At 36.3% G+C, this 15,225-nt stretch overlaps 1 protein-coding gene across 1 annotated transcript; it reads right to left on the bottom strand.

The window, feature by feature from the left end:
- Positions 1-722: 722 nt before the first annotated feature.
- Positions 723-14,455, bottom strand: LOC140159986 (uncharacterized). The gene is made up of 6 exons (XM_072183253.1): positions 14,377-14,455; positions 13,371-13,825; positions 12,654-12,821; positions 9,209-9,353; positions 6,175-8,968; positions 723-2,304 (listed from the first exon to the last, which is right to left on the bottom strand). The coding sequence occupies exons 1-6, from the start codon at positions 14,453-14,455 to the stop codon at positions 2,238-2,240; spliced, it is 3,708 nt and encodes a 1,235-aa protein (XP_072039354.1). The 3' UTR covers positions 723-2,237.
- Positions 14,456-15,225: the final 770 nt, after the last annotated feature.

Below are 15,225 nucleotides of genomic sequence, written 5' to 3'. Positions count from 1 at the left end.
TCCCAAATCACCCCGGCCAGCACTTGTCCCATTTTTAATCCACACACTTTATTCAGGAACTTCATTCTTGATTTGATCATGATGTTTCCTTCATGTTATTCTTATTTTATTGAAGATATTTTTCATGTAAAGTAAGTTCACAATGACTGAGTTCGTGCATTGGCCCGATGCATGCCACAGTAATGCATGGACATTGTGTTTATAATCAAACCCGGAAGTAACTGTGTGTCCCCGTGCTGACGTCATCATCGAAAGCGCCCAATTTGAACGATTTCGTTTTGTATTTTAGGGGGGGTGTGCCAATATCCAATCTTTGCATGGAGATTATGTCTATCCTGGTGCGTTAGGCAAAAAAAAATATTCTTTTCTGCTTCCTGGCATCATAAGCTTTCCATTGATATATAACTTTATTTTCAATGAGGTTCACCTTTAACTCTCCTCGACCTTATCTATAAGGCGGCTTTTATTTGCACAACTGTTGGAACTGTATTGTGTTGTAAACTTAAATCATTCTTTTGTCTACCTGTGTTTTCGCGGAAGGTGTAAAACGGGTGATGGAATGCAGTTTAAAATTTCCACCAAGGCCGAATCATTTCACATTTTGGATGCATTGTACCCGGCGGGGACCCAACTAAAGGCTGCTAGTCAGGTGTAGGGATGCGTGTCCAAATCCAAACGAATCCAAATAGACGAATCCAAATACACGAATCCAAATACACGCATTCCTACACCTGACTAGCAGCCTTTAGTTGGGTCCCCGTCAGCTACAATGCATCCAAAATGTGAAATGATTCGGCCTTGGCGGAAATTTTAAACTCCATTCCATCACCCGTTTTACACCTTCCGCGAAAACACAGGTTGACAAAAGAATGATTTAACAACACAATACAGTTCCAACAGTTGTGCAAATAAAAGCCGCCTTACACCTACAGAAGGTCGAGGAGGGTTAATAGAATAATACAATAGAGATAATTCCGCAGGTAATCCCGTCGCATCTATTCATAGATGTACAAATGGATGAACAAAAGGACTATGTATGAATAGATGCGACAGGATTATCTCTATTGTATATTATTCTATTAACCCTCCTCGTCTTTGCATCTTCTCTAGGTGTTAGGTGGCTTTTATCCAAATAGACGAATCCAAATGGACGAATCCAAATACACGCATTCCTACACCTGACTAGCAGCCTTTAGTTGGGTCCCCGTCAGCTACAATGCATCCAAAATGTGAAATGATTCGGCCTTGGCGGAAATTTTAAACTGCATTCCATCACCCGTTTTACACCTTCCGCGAAAACACAGGTTGACAAAAGAATGATTTAACAACACAATACAGTTCCAACAGTTGTGCAAATAAAAGCCGCCTTACACCTACAGAAGGTCGAGGAGGGTTAATAGAATAATACAATAGAGATAATTCCGCAGGTAATCCCGTCGCATCTATTCATAGATGTACAAATGGATGAACAAAAGGACTATGTATGAATAGATGCGACAGGATTATCTCTATTGTATATTATTCTATTAACCCTCCTCGTCTTTGCATCTTCTCTAGGTGTTAGGCGGCTTTTATTTGCACAATCGGGCGCTCAAAACCCCAGGTTGGTGCTAGCGGGAAACCAAAGATGGCCGACCAAATCCTGACCATGGCTTGGCTCGTTGGATTCGTCTATAGTATATTAGTACTCGAGAATCCTTGCTTACACGTTGTAGTTTGGAAACCAATTTTCAGTATTGTGAATGGAACCATTAGGGCCTACACCGCGTGCCTTTTTCCACTAAAAGAATTTTGGCGATGATAAATAACCATGAAAGTCATTTGTATGAAACGTTTGTCTTTGCTCATGCCTCAGAACACTGTTGATTTCTTGCTTAATAAGTGTTCTTCAATTTACATTGTAGAATATGAGGGTCAACGCATGTTATATCTTATATATACATAATAAGATATTATATATAGGCGAAAAATTGGGAAATTTCACTCGGACTTTACATTTCTAATTGTATAATTATTTAGTTCAGTAGAGACATAGCAAATTTTCGGACGCTGTGCTGTCCTTCTTCAGGCGGCTGAACTCAGAGAGTTGCATACCAAAAATATATACGGCAAAAAGTTGATATAAGTTATGCTTTAATTATCTGTTAATCTGCCAATGTCACTTTATTGTTCATGTTGTTTAGAAAAGTACACCTTCTAAGTTTTTGGTTTACTTGTTTGATCATGTTAATATCACTTCATATGAACCGAAGAAACCCGTACTGCGAAGCGTCTATGTCATCTGGAAACAGGTCTCTGCTGTAACTGTTTGATCGGAAAACAAAAACAAATAAACGCAATCAGGAAATGTGTCATTTTATTAAATAATAACAGATTATACAATATTCGTACGATATTCGTACGTAATGGTAGGAAAAATGATTAAAGTGTTAAACTTCAACACTACACTATTTTTCATACCTGGAACGTTTTCGCAAGGTCGACTCGACAAGCGAAAACATTGCAGGTGAGCGAAATAAAGCGGAGTGTTTAAGTTAAGGGAAGTTTAATGAGCGTGAACCTGGTTTGGATTCCAGAGGGAGTGTGCCTGTAACAGACACTGCCACCAGAAAAGGACCAGCTCAGATCGCGCGCCAAATAAGTTTGCAGTTCAGAAATTGCATTTTTTCTCAGCCTTGAAAAAAATAGGCCGTTTATAAAACTCAGTGCGTTACTACTAAGCCAACTGAGAAGCTGTGAGAAGTTTGATAGTAATCCTTGATATTGCTGAATAGAATAAATCAATACTGATAGGCTTATTTATCTAATGTACGATGCTATTCAAATTTAATAGACGTTCCATAAGAATATAATGTGAAATGATTATCAATCGACCAATCAATCAAATTGTAAGTTATCAACAATCAATAATAAACCGATGAATCATGGCATATTACTAATTTTTTACTTATCTACCAAATAAATAAATAAATAAATCAGTAAATAAATAAACAAATAGGCATAGGTCTAAATAAATAGATAAGTACATAATGCAGAATGCAGTTAGTATTTTAGTTAGAAAAAATTATAATTTTCTGCTATGCACGCAAAGGACTTGTGCCTTTAAGGGATCTAAAATTAGCGTTTATTGCGTTTCGACAGTATTTTTTGTGGGACATGAGATCACCTCAGACCTATCGAATTGCATTCTGAATACGAAGCATGTCTTTCTGATATCAAATAATTTTCATTTTTGAAAATCACAATATAATACAAATTTTATGACAAATTATAAAAATTTGATATTTTTTCAAATTTTTGATATATAACAGTCCTCGAAGTAAATTATATAAATCTAATGATATATTCTTAAAGTGTATGTAGCAGGGAGGAAAAGCCGACGGTCAATTGAAAATTTCGACCTTTCATATTGAAGATATGGATTTTTTCCCAAAAAGACCTAATCTTTTTTTGGTGTTTTGGGAAAAAAATCCATATCTTCAATACGAAAGGTCAAAATTTTCAATTGATCGTCGGCTTTTATCCCACCTACATACACTTTAAGTATAAATCATCAGATTTATAAAGTTTACTTCAAGTACTGTTAAATATCAAAAATATCAATTTTAATGATTTGCCATAAAATGTGTATTAAATTGCGAATTTCAAAAAATCAAAATTATTTGATATCAGAATGACATTCTTCGTATTCAGAATGCAATTCGATATGTCTGATGTGCTCTAATGTCCCACAATAAATACTGTCCAAACGTTCATACCCCAGCCCTTAATATACGCCCCTAATCAATAATGGGTCTTTCATCATGCTCACACACCATGTTAAACTAATGACCATGCTGACTGTATCCCTGTAGGATAAACAATTCATTAAAGTTGATGCTTTTACTGTACCCAATCAAGTCTACATATCAAGGTCATAGCAGGGCATTAACAAAGAATGGTCAAAGGAAAAAAAAAAAAAAAAAGTATAGTATAGATGTTGACGCAAGCTTTCGTGCGGGAAACATAAAAACATACTCGCCAGTCGTGGCCTTTTTATGAGATTTGATACGGCGCTGAAGTCTATGGCTGTTCCAAAATCAGTTCCAGACCCTGTTTCCAGACGCAAATTTGTATGTTGTTACATACAATTCAAAGTATTTTTATCATCAAGTGACCCACATAGAGGAATACGACATCTATCGTGAGCCAATCTGCATTCTGTTGCCTGCAAAAGCCGACGATCAGGTAAGAATTCTAAAAGCAGCGTGACTATATATTCATGTTAATTTCATTATAAGCTTAAAACGCGTTGAAAACGCCAATTGCAGTCACAAAATATATAATATTAGTAAATCACCAAAGCAAATGGTAACGTAGGTATGTGGAGAAGAACTGCAATAACTATAACAAACTATGGGCCCAAAGAGTTGTCTTTGGCATGTCGCTTTTTTGAAATATCACCAGAAATATTAAATTTGGAAAAACGCCCCAAAATTTAAAACAAACACGAACCTTCCAAAATAAATAGATATTCGCACTCGGCGGACCAGTGATTTGGGGTAACTCGTTGCGTCCCCTCTCCAGATACCTGTACTTCTAGTTCGCCCATACCCCATGCCTTAAACTTCCTAGTTCATTTTAATTCAGATTGTTTGAGGTGTTGATGTAAACAATGTATTCGAATCACAAGTTCGTGTTTGCAAGCGTCAATGATATGAATATTACAGCCTGTCTCAAAAAAATTGTGCAAGTGAAAAGCGCCCTCTTTGGCAACTAGAAAATACCGTTGTGACATAATGCTTACATCAACGTCACGGGCGTCTTAGCTCTCAAATGCCGTTTGTTCTGTTCAACTTGCTTATTCCAATTTCGAGATATGTTTATTCAACAACGAAAGGGTAAAATCACAATTGTGCCACTTTTACTAGGGAAGAGAGCTGTACACGTAAATCAATGATAGCTGATGTTGATGCGTCTAATGCACTCCCCCTTTCGGGACGCATGCATTAGAAGCATCAACATCAGCACGCGTGCATTATTTTGTCTAATATCTCTCCCAACAAGTAATACGCGTTCATTAACCTATAACATGGTTAAGTCTTAAGTGACTAATAGAACAGTATTTACCATGATAAAATCATTGACATGCACATGTATTTAACTTTTACAGCAGAATGTGAAATATGTATTTATCTTTTAATCTCTTTTAAGTAGAAAAGGAGAATCATCATTCCTGCATCATGATAAAACAGTAAAAACAGTCAAAATTGTTTGTATTGTGTAATTGATGCATTCTTTTGATTTCACGAAGGAACTCTTGATAAAATTGATCCTATCACTGTTACATGTAAAGCCCCCTTCCCTAGTAAAGGTGGCACATTTGTGATTTGACCCTTTCGCCTTTAACTAAACATATCTCGAGATCAAAACAAGCAAATTGAACAGAACAAACGGCATTTTGAGAGCTAAGGTTACGCCCTTGACGTTGATGTAAGCATTATGTCACAACGGTATTTTCTAATTGCCAGAGAGGGCGCTTTTCACTTGCACAATTTTTTTTGAGACAAGCTGTATAGTTTTTCTTATTTTACCATGATAAAAAGGGTTTTTCAATTAATAATATATTATAAAAATATTTTTTACACAATGCATAGGCCTAATATTATTTTGTTTTGCGTAAAATCATTAATCAAAAATTATTTTAAGATCTTACAAATTATATGAGTATATAGATATGACAATTATTTCCAAATATTTGACACTAGCAACAAAAGTATAACTGAAATGTGTAACGGTATGATACGACTAAACAAAAAATCAATAAAAACAAACAAACAAACAACAAGTTTTTTGTTTGGAGAAACAATGTTCTGGATTTGTTTTTAATTTTCCTGCATAAAATGTCTAAAATACACTTTCTTAAATATTGTAAAAAATACAAGATGCCAGTTATATTCCGGTCTGAAACTATCAGACAATATTTTTAACATTAATAACATCACAAATTCGCAACAAACCAAATTGTGAAAAAATCACCCGGGCAGATTTTTGGCTATTTCTCCATTTACGATCCTACCCAAAAGTGTCTGCTTTTGACATGACACGTCACATGAATAATTGTGTGACCACATAGATAATAATATTAACACAAGTCTACACACAAGCAATATACAGATTATGACAAACACTTACCCGAAGCCCGTGTAGTTATGTCGGTAGCTAATATTAAGCAAAGTAACCAGATCCTCCTTGTGAAGACAGATATCATATAACACCAGCTCCCTCATCTTCACCATGGTATCCAGTCTGGAAATAAACTGTTGACACGTTGATCTCTTAACATGCTGGATACGGTTACCTGTTGCTTGCGTCTCATTCGAGTACATCCAGGGTAGAAACCTTGCTAAGATTGACTGACTGGATTGCTGGACTGCACCTTGAGGTGAATATAACAAGAGGGACCGTAGCTGTGGTAAGTATCCCATGGTATCTGATAGGCACTTGAATAGATCATCCAGGTAAGGACTAGACCAGACCCTCAGATGTGTCAGATGTATCAAGTGATGCATCGCTTTCATTACCTGGTTGTGTGTATTCCTGCTCATCATGTTTACTGAGATACTGAAATGTTGAAGTCGACCAGCACATGGCAGTGCATTGGCTAATGCTTTCCCAGTGTCATCGTCAACCTCATTTCCATCCATGTACAATGATGTCATACGTGAACCGAACTGCGGTAGTTTGCTGATCACATCAGACATGTCTTCTGCTGGGGCTTTCATATTGTTCACAAACAAGTTTTGTATTTGTGATTTGATTAAACAGTCACCCAGATGTGTTAGCCGTGCTTCGTTAAAGCTGATATCAAGCGACATTAGTCTAGGCAGGTCATGTTGGATTGATTCAAGCAGATTGCAAACTTGTTCACTAGTAAGTTTGTTGTTGAATAATCTCAGGATTCTCAAGGAAATAAGAGCACCCTTGTTAATAACACTTTGAAGCGTTATCATTTGGCTACCTAGTATTACATTGGATAATTGCAAGGTTTCCAATCCATCACAGTAGGCTAAGGAGGTGAAAATAGGAACAAGATTTACACCATGTGAAGATTGCCAATCTTTGAAATAGTTTGTTACCTCAGTCTTGCATAAGTTATTAAAATTGCTGAATTGTGGGTATTTCATTTCATGCTGATACAGCTGTTGCAATTGTTGGCTCGGTAGATGTTTTAGAGTATTTTGTATCAATGAATAGGTTTTGTCTATAACACCAGTAGGTACTCTACCTCCATCACCAGGAGACGGTATTGCTATGATTGTTACAGATTTAGTTATTTTTGCCCGTGAGATATACTGCCCGATAGCGCTTGAAGTGTACGGTGACATACCGACGAACAAAATTTGTCCATTTGGGAACAGCTCATTTAAGAGTAGGTGAGACTCCGTGCTACCCGGACATTCATAGTAGCATTGCAAGCAGAGTTCAATAAACTTTTGGAAATGCTTTGTATCGTCAGGATCAAGACTTTGTTTGTAATATCGTTGCTGATATGACGAAAATTCGGATTTAAATATTTGCACCAACTCCTGTAAAATGTGATGGGCTACATCGCGCGACACGCCACATGCAAACCGCAATACCATTTCTACACGCATACACGTTTTTGCTGAGTCTAGATATTGCATTTTGCTTACAAAGTCGGATGGATTGGTGTCATAAAGATTTGCAAGGTATTCACCGGCGCACTTTTCTTGGCACGATTTGTGAAAGAATGTGATAGATTTAATTTGGTCGAAGGCGGTACCATTATCAGTGTCAGTTGACATGTTTTCAACAACGTTATTCCGTAGTGATGTAATAGTTCCTATAGTGTGTTGTTGCTCCAGAGATATAAGACCGATCTTGCACCCAGCAGTTAAAGTTTTCTCTGACGATTTTTTCACAAATTCTTTAAAACCAAATACTAGCTTATCTTCCGAAGACCACAAACCAGACAGAGCTACGTTACCAGCGTCTGTTATTAGCCGAGGCAGATCAATAGATTCCGCAATATTCTTTGAGAGATATTGCTTCTGTAGAAGTCTAAAAATCTCACTATACAAGTCACCTATTTTACTTGGCATATCCTGGCCACTGGAATTTCTCCAGTAGAGACAGAATAAGAGAGTCATAAGAGGTACATTTGCTATTCCTGGATTGAGGTTGTGATCTATTAAGTATGATAGGAGTTTTTCACCTTCAACTTTGTCATGGCTGAAGTATTTGAGAACGTATTTTTTGACATTTTCGTCTGAAAAGCCACTAATTTGCATCTGCATATAAACGTCCTGCAGATCATTAAAATCAGCGGCTTTCCAGAATCGCGACGTCACCAAAACTTGACATTCACGCAGGCAGTCATTTAATAAGATACCATGAACTCCGCTCTCTATCTTACTAAAATTCCCACTGAATCCATACTCGTCGAATGAGTCGAAAAGTACAATACAGGTAGACTGATTCCGCTCAATATAATCACGTAAAGACCTTTCACTCAGTTTAGTGTCTTTTGGAAGCAATTGTTGGAAAATAGATTCTTCTAGAGTTGTTTCGGGAGTCATCCAACGCATGTTAAGAGCAAACACAAGATCCATATTCTTCAAAGGTGAATCAGGATTCTTCACAGCCCAATCATGGGCTAACTTCAGCGTCAAAATAGACTTTCCGCATCCTGGATTACCTAAGATAAGTATGCGAGATGGTGAGATGTTATCTTTGTCCCGTGGAATGAAGATCTCATGATGAGATTTAAGTGGTATCTGGATTGGTGCACAAGGCTTGGGAAGATTAATAAGCATAGACAGATTTGTATAGATGTCATCCATTTTGAGGCAGTTCTGCTTAACACCGGGGAATTGAGGTATCTTACACAGGGTTTGAAGGTAGAAGTGCCGTAGTTCTTGTTGGCACGCGGCCACATTAAACTGATTGTCTTCGGTAACATCCACTGAAAAACAAACATTTGAAGCGCCCGATAAGACTGAAATTTAAAACTGTTCATAGTTTTTGCTTTTTTATTTGTTTATTTGTTTATTCATTTGATTACATATTTATTTTATATTTATTTATTTATTTAACCTTTCGATAACGTGAAATGGTATAATTTAATGTAATTTAAATTATGTGATTATTTGTGTAATGTAAAAAAAATAGTATTACTATAATAAATAAAAATTGCTTTTTATACCTGCTTCTTCGTCTGTGTCTAGTTTGATCGCTTGTGCCTCTTCCGATAAGAAACCAATCGTTTGATGCAACCCGTGGATTTTATCTTCTAACTCGACCAAGGAGGCTTTGGTATTCATATCTGCAGTAACTTGATATGATTTAAACTAAACAAAAGTGAGAAAAAGCAAACAGTGGGCATTAACGCCGGGCTTTCCACCACCGACGTACTATTGATCTACCGTTATGACCTCTTCCGTATGTCATTATGAAAAAGTATTTGGGAAGGAAGTGATATAAAAAGGGTCTGTATACGAGTGCATCTAACAAGAAAAAATCATAATCTTTACATCAATCCATATGAAAAATAAGTATCAGTGTAAATTAATTAGATTAATAATAGGTTGTGATAGGTTGTGAATTTTACGCCTTTGCGTTTAAGGAGCAAAGGAGCCGAACCTTCATTTTTTACAGGATGGAGTGGCCATCTCTCTTTCGTTAGCGATTTAGGGCAGACTCCACCATAAATCGCCACCATAAACCGGGATTGCCACACCTCCACCACAGCGCAGAGGATGATTTAAGCACTTCCCAGCAAGTCTTGCGGTTAGCACAGCTGTGTGAGTGAACATGACACCACTGCCCGCCCACTGCATACACACGTGCATGGTTAAATTTGAATTTGGACAGATATATTTACAGTAAAAACACCTTTAAAAGGTTGGTCGATTTCACATTTTATGTTATGTACAGAAGGTGTGAATGATCCTTCGTGCATACATCACTTTAGATCTGAAATCGACCAACTAATAATGACACACGGGCAATTCTAAAATAACATCTTTTGCACAGAGTTCAATGGGATTTGAAAAGTAAAGTGGCTGTTGAAACTCTAGTGATAACACTTTTACAGTGCATGATGGGGCTTCCTTAAATCATCCTCTGACCACAGCGAGTCTTAACTAATCAAAATCACTCTCCTCTGCCGTAAATAGTATACAAATATATACTGCCATGAGAGGTTCTGGTTAAAACTATGGGCCCGAGGTGAGATCAATAGTACTATTTTCCTGAGGGCGCAGCCCCGAAGGAAAATAGTAGGCCTATTAATTGATCTCAACGAGGGACCAGAGTTTTAACCAGAACTTCGAATAAAGGCAGTATATATTTGTTTTATATACTTCATTAATATGTTCTTTGTTCATTGATTGGTTAAAAGAAAACTATTTGACGTTTTGACTCTCCAGCTTCAATCCTGAGTGAACAGCACGACCAATTTAAGCACAACGTATATTTTGCCCTGCTAAATCGAATAGGCTAAAATCGGGCTAACCAATTACAGCAGCGCGAAATCACGCTATGGCAGTTTCGCGTGCGTGAACTGTTCCGTCGCATCGTAAGCGCGCACGCGGAAGGCATGGTTAAAAGTACTATTTACGGCTTGAAGGTACTATTTACGGCTCATCCGGGACATTGAAAATATTATATACTATTTACGGTTCATTGATTGGTTAAAAGTGGATCACATGACCAAAAATAGTTCTACCATCAGTACTCCTATCCGTAAATAGTACCTCTAAGCCGTAAATAGTATTAATTACGGCTTAGAGGTACTATTTACGGATAGGAGTACTGATGGTAGAACTATTTTTTGGTCATGTGATCCACTTTTAACCATTCAATGAACAAGAATATATCAATGAAGTATATAAAATGCTCTAAGTTGTGCTCATCACTTAGAGCATTGTAATACTACATGTAAGTAAATAAATGACATAACAACACGAAACGATCACGTTACCAAATTACCCGAACCAAATTATCAAACAGGAGTCAATTTCAAGTCGGAAATGTTTGAAATTTGAATCTATGGTTTCAGCAGCAGCACGGCTACTTTTGCTATTGTATTAGCTTCTTTAGGCAGTGACGTCAACATTTTTTCGCTCATTGCGACTCGCGCGTTACTGTCAAATATGACTATTCACTGATACGGTGATTGATTTAAGGGCAAATGAATGATCATTCTAGTATGTGTTTAATAATAGAAATCTTTTATATTGAAAATAATTCAGCCTTAACTTTGTGCAGACTCAATAAAGATTAGTACAATACAACCAGCCTAAATTGGAAAAAGGATAAAACGTTTGATAGTGACTCGAGTCTGTTATTTAATATTGTGTCCAACCTGTTTATATTTATGAGGTCATGTCATTGTGATGAATATTACAGATTTTATGAATATTCAAAGGGAAATACGCAAATATTTATGAATATTACAATTTTATGAATATTCAAATTCCATGAATAATGAATATTCAATGTTTAAAATATTAAAATTTTACGAATATTCAAATTTTACAACTTTATTGAATTAAATATTCAAATTTGAACAATTACGCAAATTCAATATCCTAATTTTATGAATATTCAAATAATTTGAATATTCATAAATTTATTGAATATTAAATATTGAATATCAATTTTTTTACTGATTTATTTGGATATTATGAATATGCAATTAGAATTTGAATACTTGGAATTACATTAAATTTAATGTGTATTTAATTTTAAAGAATACTGAATTTGAATATTCATAAGCTTAAATTAAATTAAATTATTTTTAATGCATCATGCAGTGAATATTTATGTAATATTCATGTGATGTTAATAAAATAAATTAATACGTAGGTTATTTGAATATTCATGAGATGACGCAGGTAATTTGGATATTCATGAGATGACGTCATTAATTTGAATATTCACGAGATGACTTGGGTAATTTGAATATTCATGAGATGACGTAGGTAATTTGGATATGCATGAGATGACGTCATTAATTAGTATTAATTGATCTCAACGAGGGACCATAGTTTTAACCAGAACTTCGAATAAAGGCAGTATATATTTGTTTTATATACTTCATTAATATGTTCTTTGTTCATTGATTGGTTAAAAGAACATTTTTTGACGTTTTGACTCTCCAGTTTCTAACCTGAGTGAACAGCACGACCAATTTAAGCACATCCTATATTTTGCCCTTCAAAAAAATCGAATAGGCTAAAAGCGGGCTAACCAATTACAGCAGCGCGAAATCACGCTATGGCAGTTTCGCGTGCGCGAACTGTTCCGTCGCATCGAATGCTCGCACGCGGAAGGCATGGTCAAAAGTACTATTTACGGCTTGGAGGTACTATTTACGGCTCATCCGGGACATTGAAAATACTATTTACGGCTTAGAGGTACTATTTACGGATAGGAGTACTGATGGTAAAACTATTTTTGGTCATGTGATCAACTTTTAACCAATCAATGAACTAGAATATATTAATGAAGTATATAATAATAGTTAGACAGGCCTGGGCAAGCACGAAGGGGTCAGAAATCACAAATATTAGAAATAATCTAAAGAATGCAATGGATTAAGTTGATTGTTATCAAAACTTTTCATGACTGATAATACAAGTTACCTTGAGGACCTCCTTGCTTATGTCATTTTGGAAGTGTTTTGGATGAAGGGTGATGAGGGTTTGTACAAGATCATCTAATGCTTTAAAAGATGCTTCCACCTCTTTCTCTTCCAAACTCAAATTGTCATCTACATTCATGTGTGATAAGGAATTCCGTAAGGCTGATACCTGTATTACCACAAAAAAATCACGTGAAAGAAAGAAATCAGTAAGAAGTAGATTGTAATATTACTTTTGAGAAATCTACATACATCATAAGCTCAACAGGTCTTGCTGTTCTTGACACAATGAATAAAATAATTGGCAGAAACTCATGTTGACACTGTTATGCCTTAACTCGAAAACTGCACGATCTACAAAACTATGATTGCAATATAATGAATGGTTGAATTATTAACGACTTCAACTTATTGTGTGTTGTATTGGTCTCTTATGAATTGACTCGACTCATTTCAAGTTTCTTCTTTATAATAATTTGTGTTTGTGACACCAGCATCTTCACAAATAATGATAGATTTTATTGCCATGTTGTCTCTTCAGTAGCTTCACTATTTTAAGCATGACATGTTTTAGGTAATAGAATTATATTTGTCTTCGTGGAAATTACGCAACAATATAACCATTTTATATTTTATATAATTTTCCCAACTAATACAAATCAATAAAAATCTAACAGCAATATATATATAATGTCCACATTATTCAAGTTAACCTTACCATTTTAATTCTGTCGTAAACCGATGTGTTATTTCCGTGAAATATGGCCAAGTTCATCATTAACATAAGCAAGCTGGCGGCGTCGAAATCCCCAAGACTATTGTAGGGTTTGCCAGGAACTAAACGAAGTACAAAAGCTTTTGCCACTTCAATCGGATCATGATGAAAACGTGTGGGATCGACGTTACCCCATGTGATTTGTGCATTTTGTTGTCCAGCAGGTTTGTAGTAGACGCTTTCTATCGCATTTCCCCAGGCGACACAGGCTGGACAAGATTTCCCTGGTTTGGGTTTTCCTTTGTTTGTACACTGCTGTGGAGTTTGACACGGTTGTAATATCTTGGTTTGGTTACTATGCCAATTCTTGAGTGTCTCAGAGATGCAAGGAAGAGCCTCATTGCAAATATATTGCACAGCTAAATGCAGTCGGATGAAATTATCTTTATGATGGGGATCTGAATACGTTTAAGATAAAAGCAACAAAATTAAAAATACGAATCGCATGGTCATGTCAAGGTCATCTGAGTATTGCTTGTTGGATTGCCAGCAAACTTGGTGGATGTGATCACCATCAAGTACCGAAAACGGTCATGGTCGTATAAAGGTCATGTCAAGGTCATCTGAGTATAGATTCCTGTATTGTCGTCAAACGTGGTGGTGGATGTGATCATCATAAAGTGCCGTAAATGAAGAAGGTCATGTCAAGGGCATCTGAATATGGATTGTTGTATTGTCATCAAACTTGGTGGATGTGATCATCATCGCTTGCCGAAAATAATCAAAGTCATCCGAGTATAGATTTTTTTGATGACCTTGATGATTTTTGGTACTCAATGATGATCACATCCATCAAGTTTGCTGGCAATCTAACAATCTATACTCGATTGACCTGGACATGACCTTGACCATTTTCTGCACTCGATGGTGATCACATCCATTAAGTCTGATGACTATCCAGGAAACCGTCAATTAATGGGCACATGCACCCTTAAACATTAACTCCAACATTGTATCTCCCAAAGCTTCCTGCCAACTCTCCAATACATAACTCCAAACTTGTCTTTCTTTTCTGTCATTCCTGTCATTTTTGTTTTCTTTCTTTTTCAGCTACCGCTTGCCCCTGCGTCAACTAGTGTGTATTTCACGCAGTCAATGCAAGCGATTGCTTTAATAAAACTTTACTTTCATCATTTTAGTCCCGTGATAGAGTTCTATAATATAGAATCTCGGAGCCCAAATACGCGATCTTAGTTAGAAGTCGCGCCGTACCTACGCTACTAAACTGGCCTCAAAAAGAAACTTATAATTTTTCACAAGGTCATATCTTAAAATCCTCTCCATAAAAATGAACAAAAAATGCACACAGGATTACTTCAATACTCTACTCTAAACACATGTCAGTAACCAAGCAGTTGTCCAACTGACACAACAGCAAAATGCACTGACATGGAACAGCTTCCTGGACCACATTCACAGCCCAGCCCTGTTTCATGAAAAAAGTGTATGAAAATCAGAAAGCAGCACCGTTTTATCAACTGTGCAAGGATCTTGTGTGCATTCTCACAGATTTTTTGTGCTGGGTGCCAAATGTTGGGCTGTGGAAGTCCAGGAAGCTGTCCCATGACAGTGCATTTTGCTGTTGTGTCAGTTGGACAACTGCTTGGTTACTGACATGTGTTTTGAGTAGTGTATTAAAGTAATCTTGTGTGTAATTTTGGTTCATTTTGATTGACACTATTTTAAGATATGACCTTGTGATTCACAAGTTGTAAAAAATTATAAGTTTCTTTTTGAGCTCAGTTTAGATTAAAGTGTGTCTTAGAAACATATATAGCTCACTTACTTGCACTTTGCA

This window comes from Amphiura filiformis, chromosome 9, assembly GCF_039555335.1.
Source record: "Amphiura filiformis chromosome 9, Afil_fr2py, whole genome shotgun sequence".
Lineage (NCBI taxonomy): Eukaryota > Metazoa > Echinodermata > Ophiuroidea > Amphilepidida > Amphiuridae > Amphiura > Amphiura filiformis.
This window is presented reverse-complemented; position numbering and strand designations above follow the sequence as displayed.

Excerpts from the sequence above, each read along its gene's own strand:
- LOC140159986 (XM_072183253.1), bottom strand. The coding sequence starts at position 14,455 with ATGACAGGAATGACAGAAAAGAAAGACAAGTTTGGAGTTATGTATTGG. Across the intron at positions 9,354-12,653 it reads TAAGCAAGGAGGTCCTCAAG|TTTAAATCATATCAAGTTAC; the intron begins GTAACTTGTATT and ends ACTTTTGTTTAG. Across the intron at positions 8,969-9,208 it reads AGACACAGACGAAGAAGCAG|TGGATGTTACCGAAGACAAT; the intron begins GTATAAAAAGCA and ends TTTGTTTTTCAG.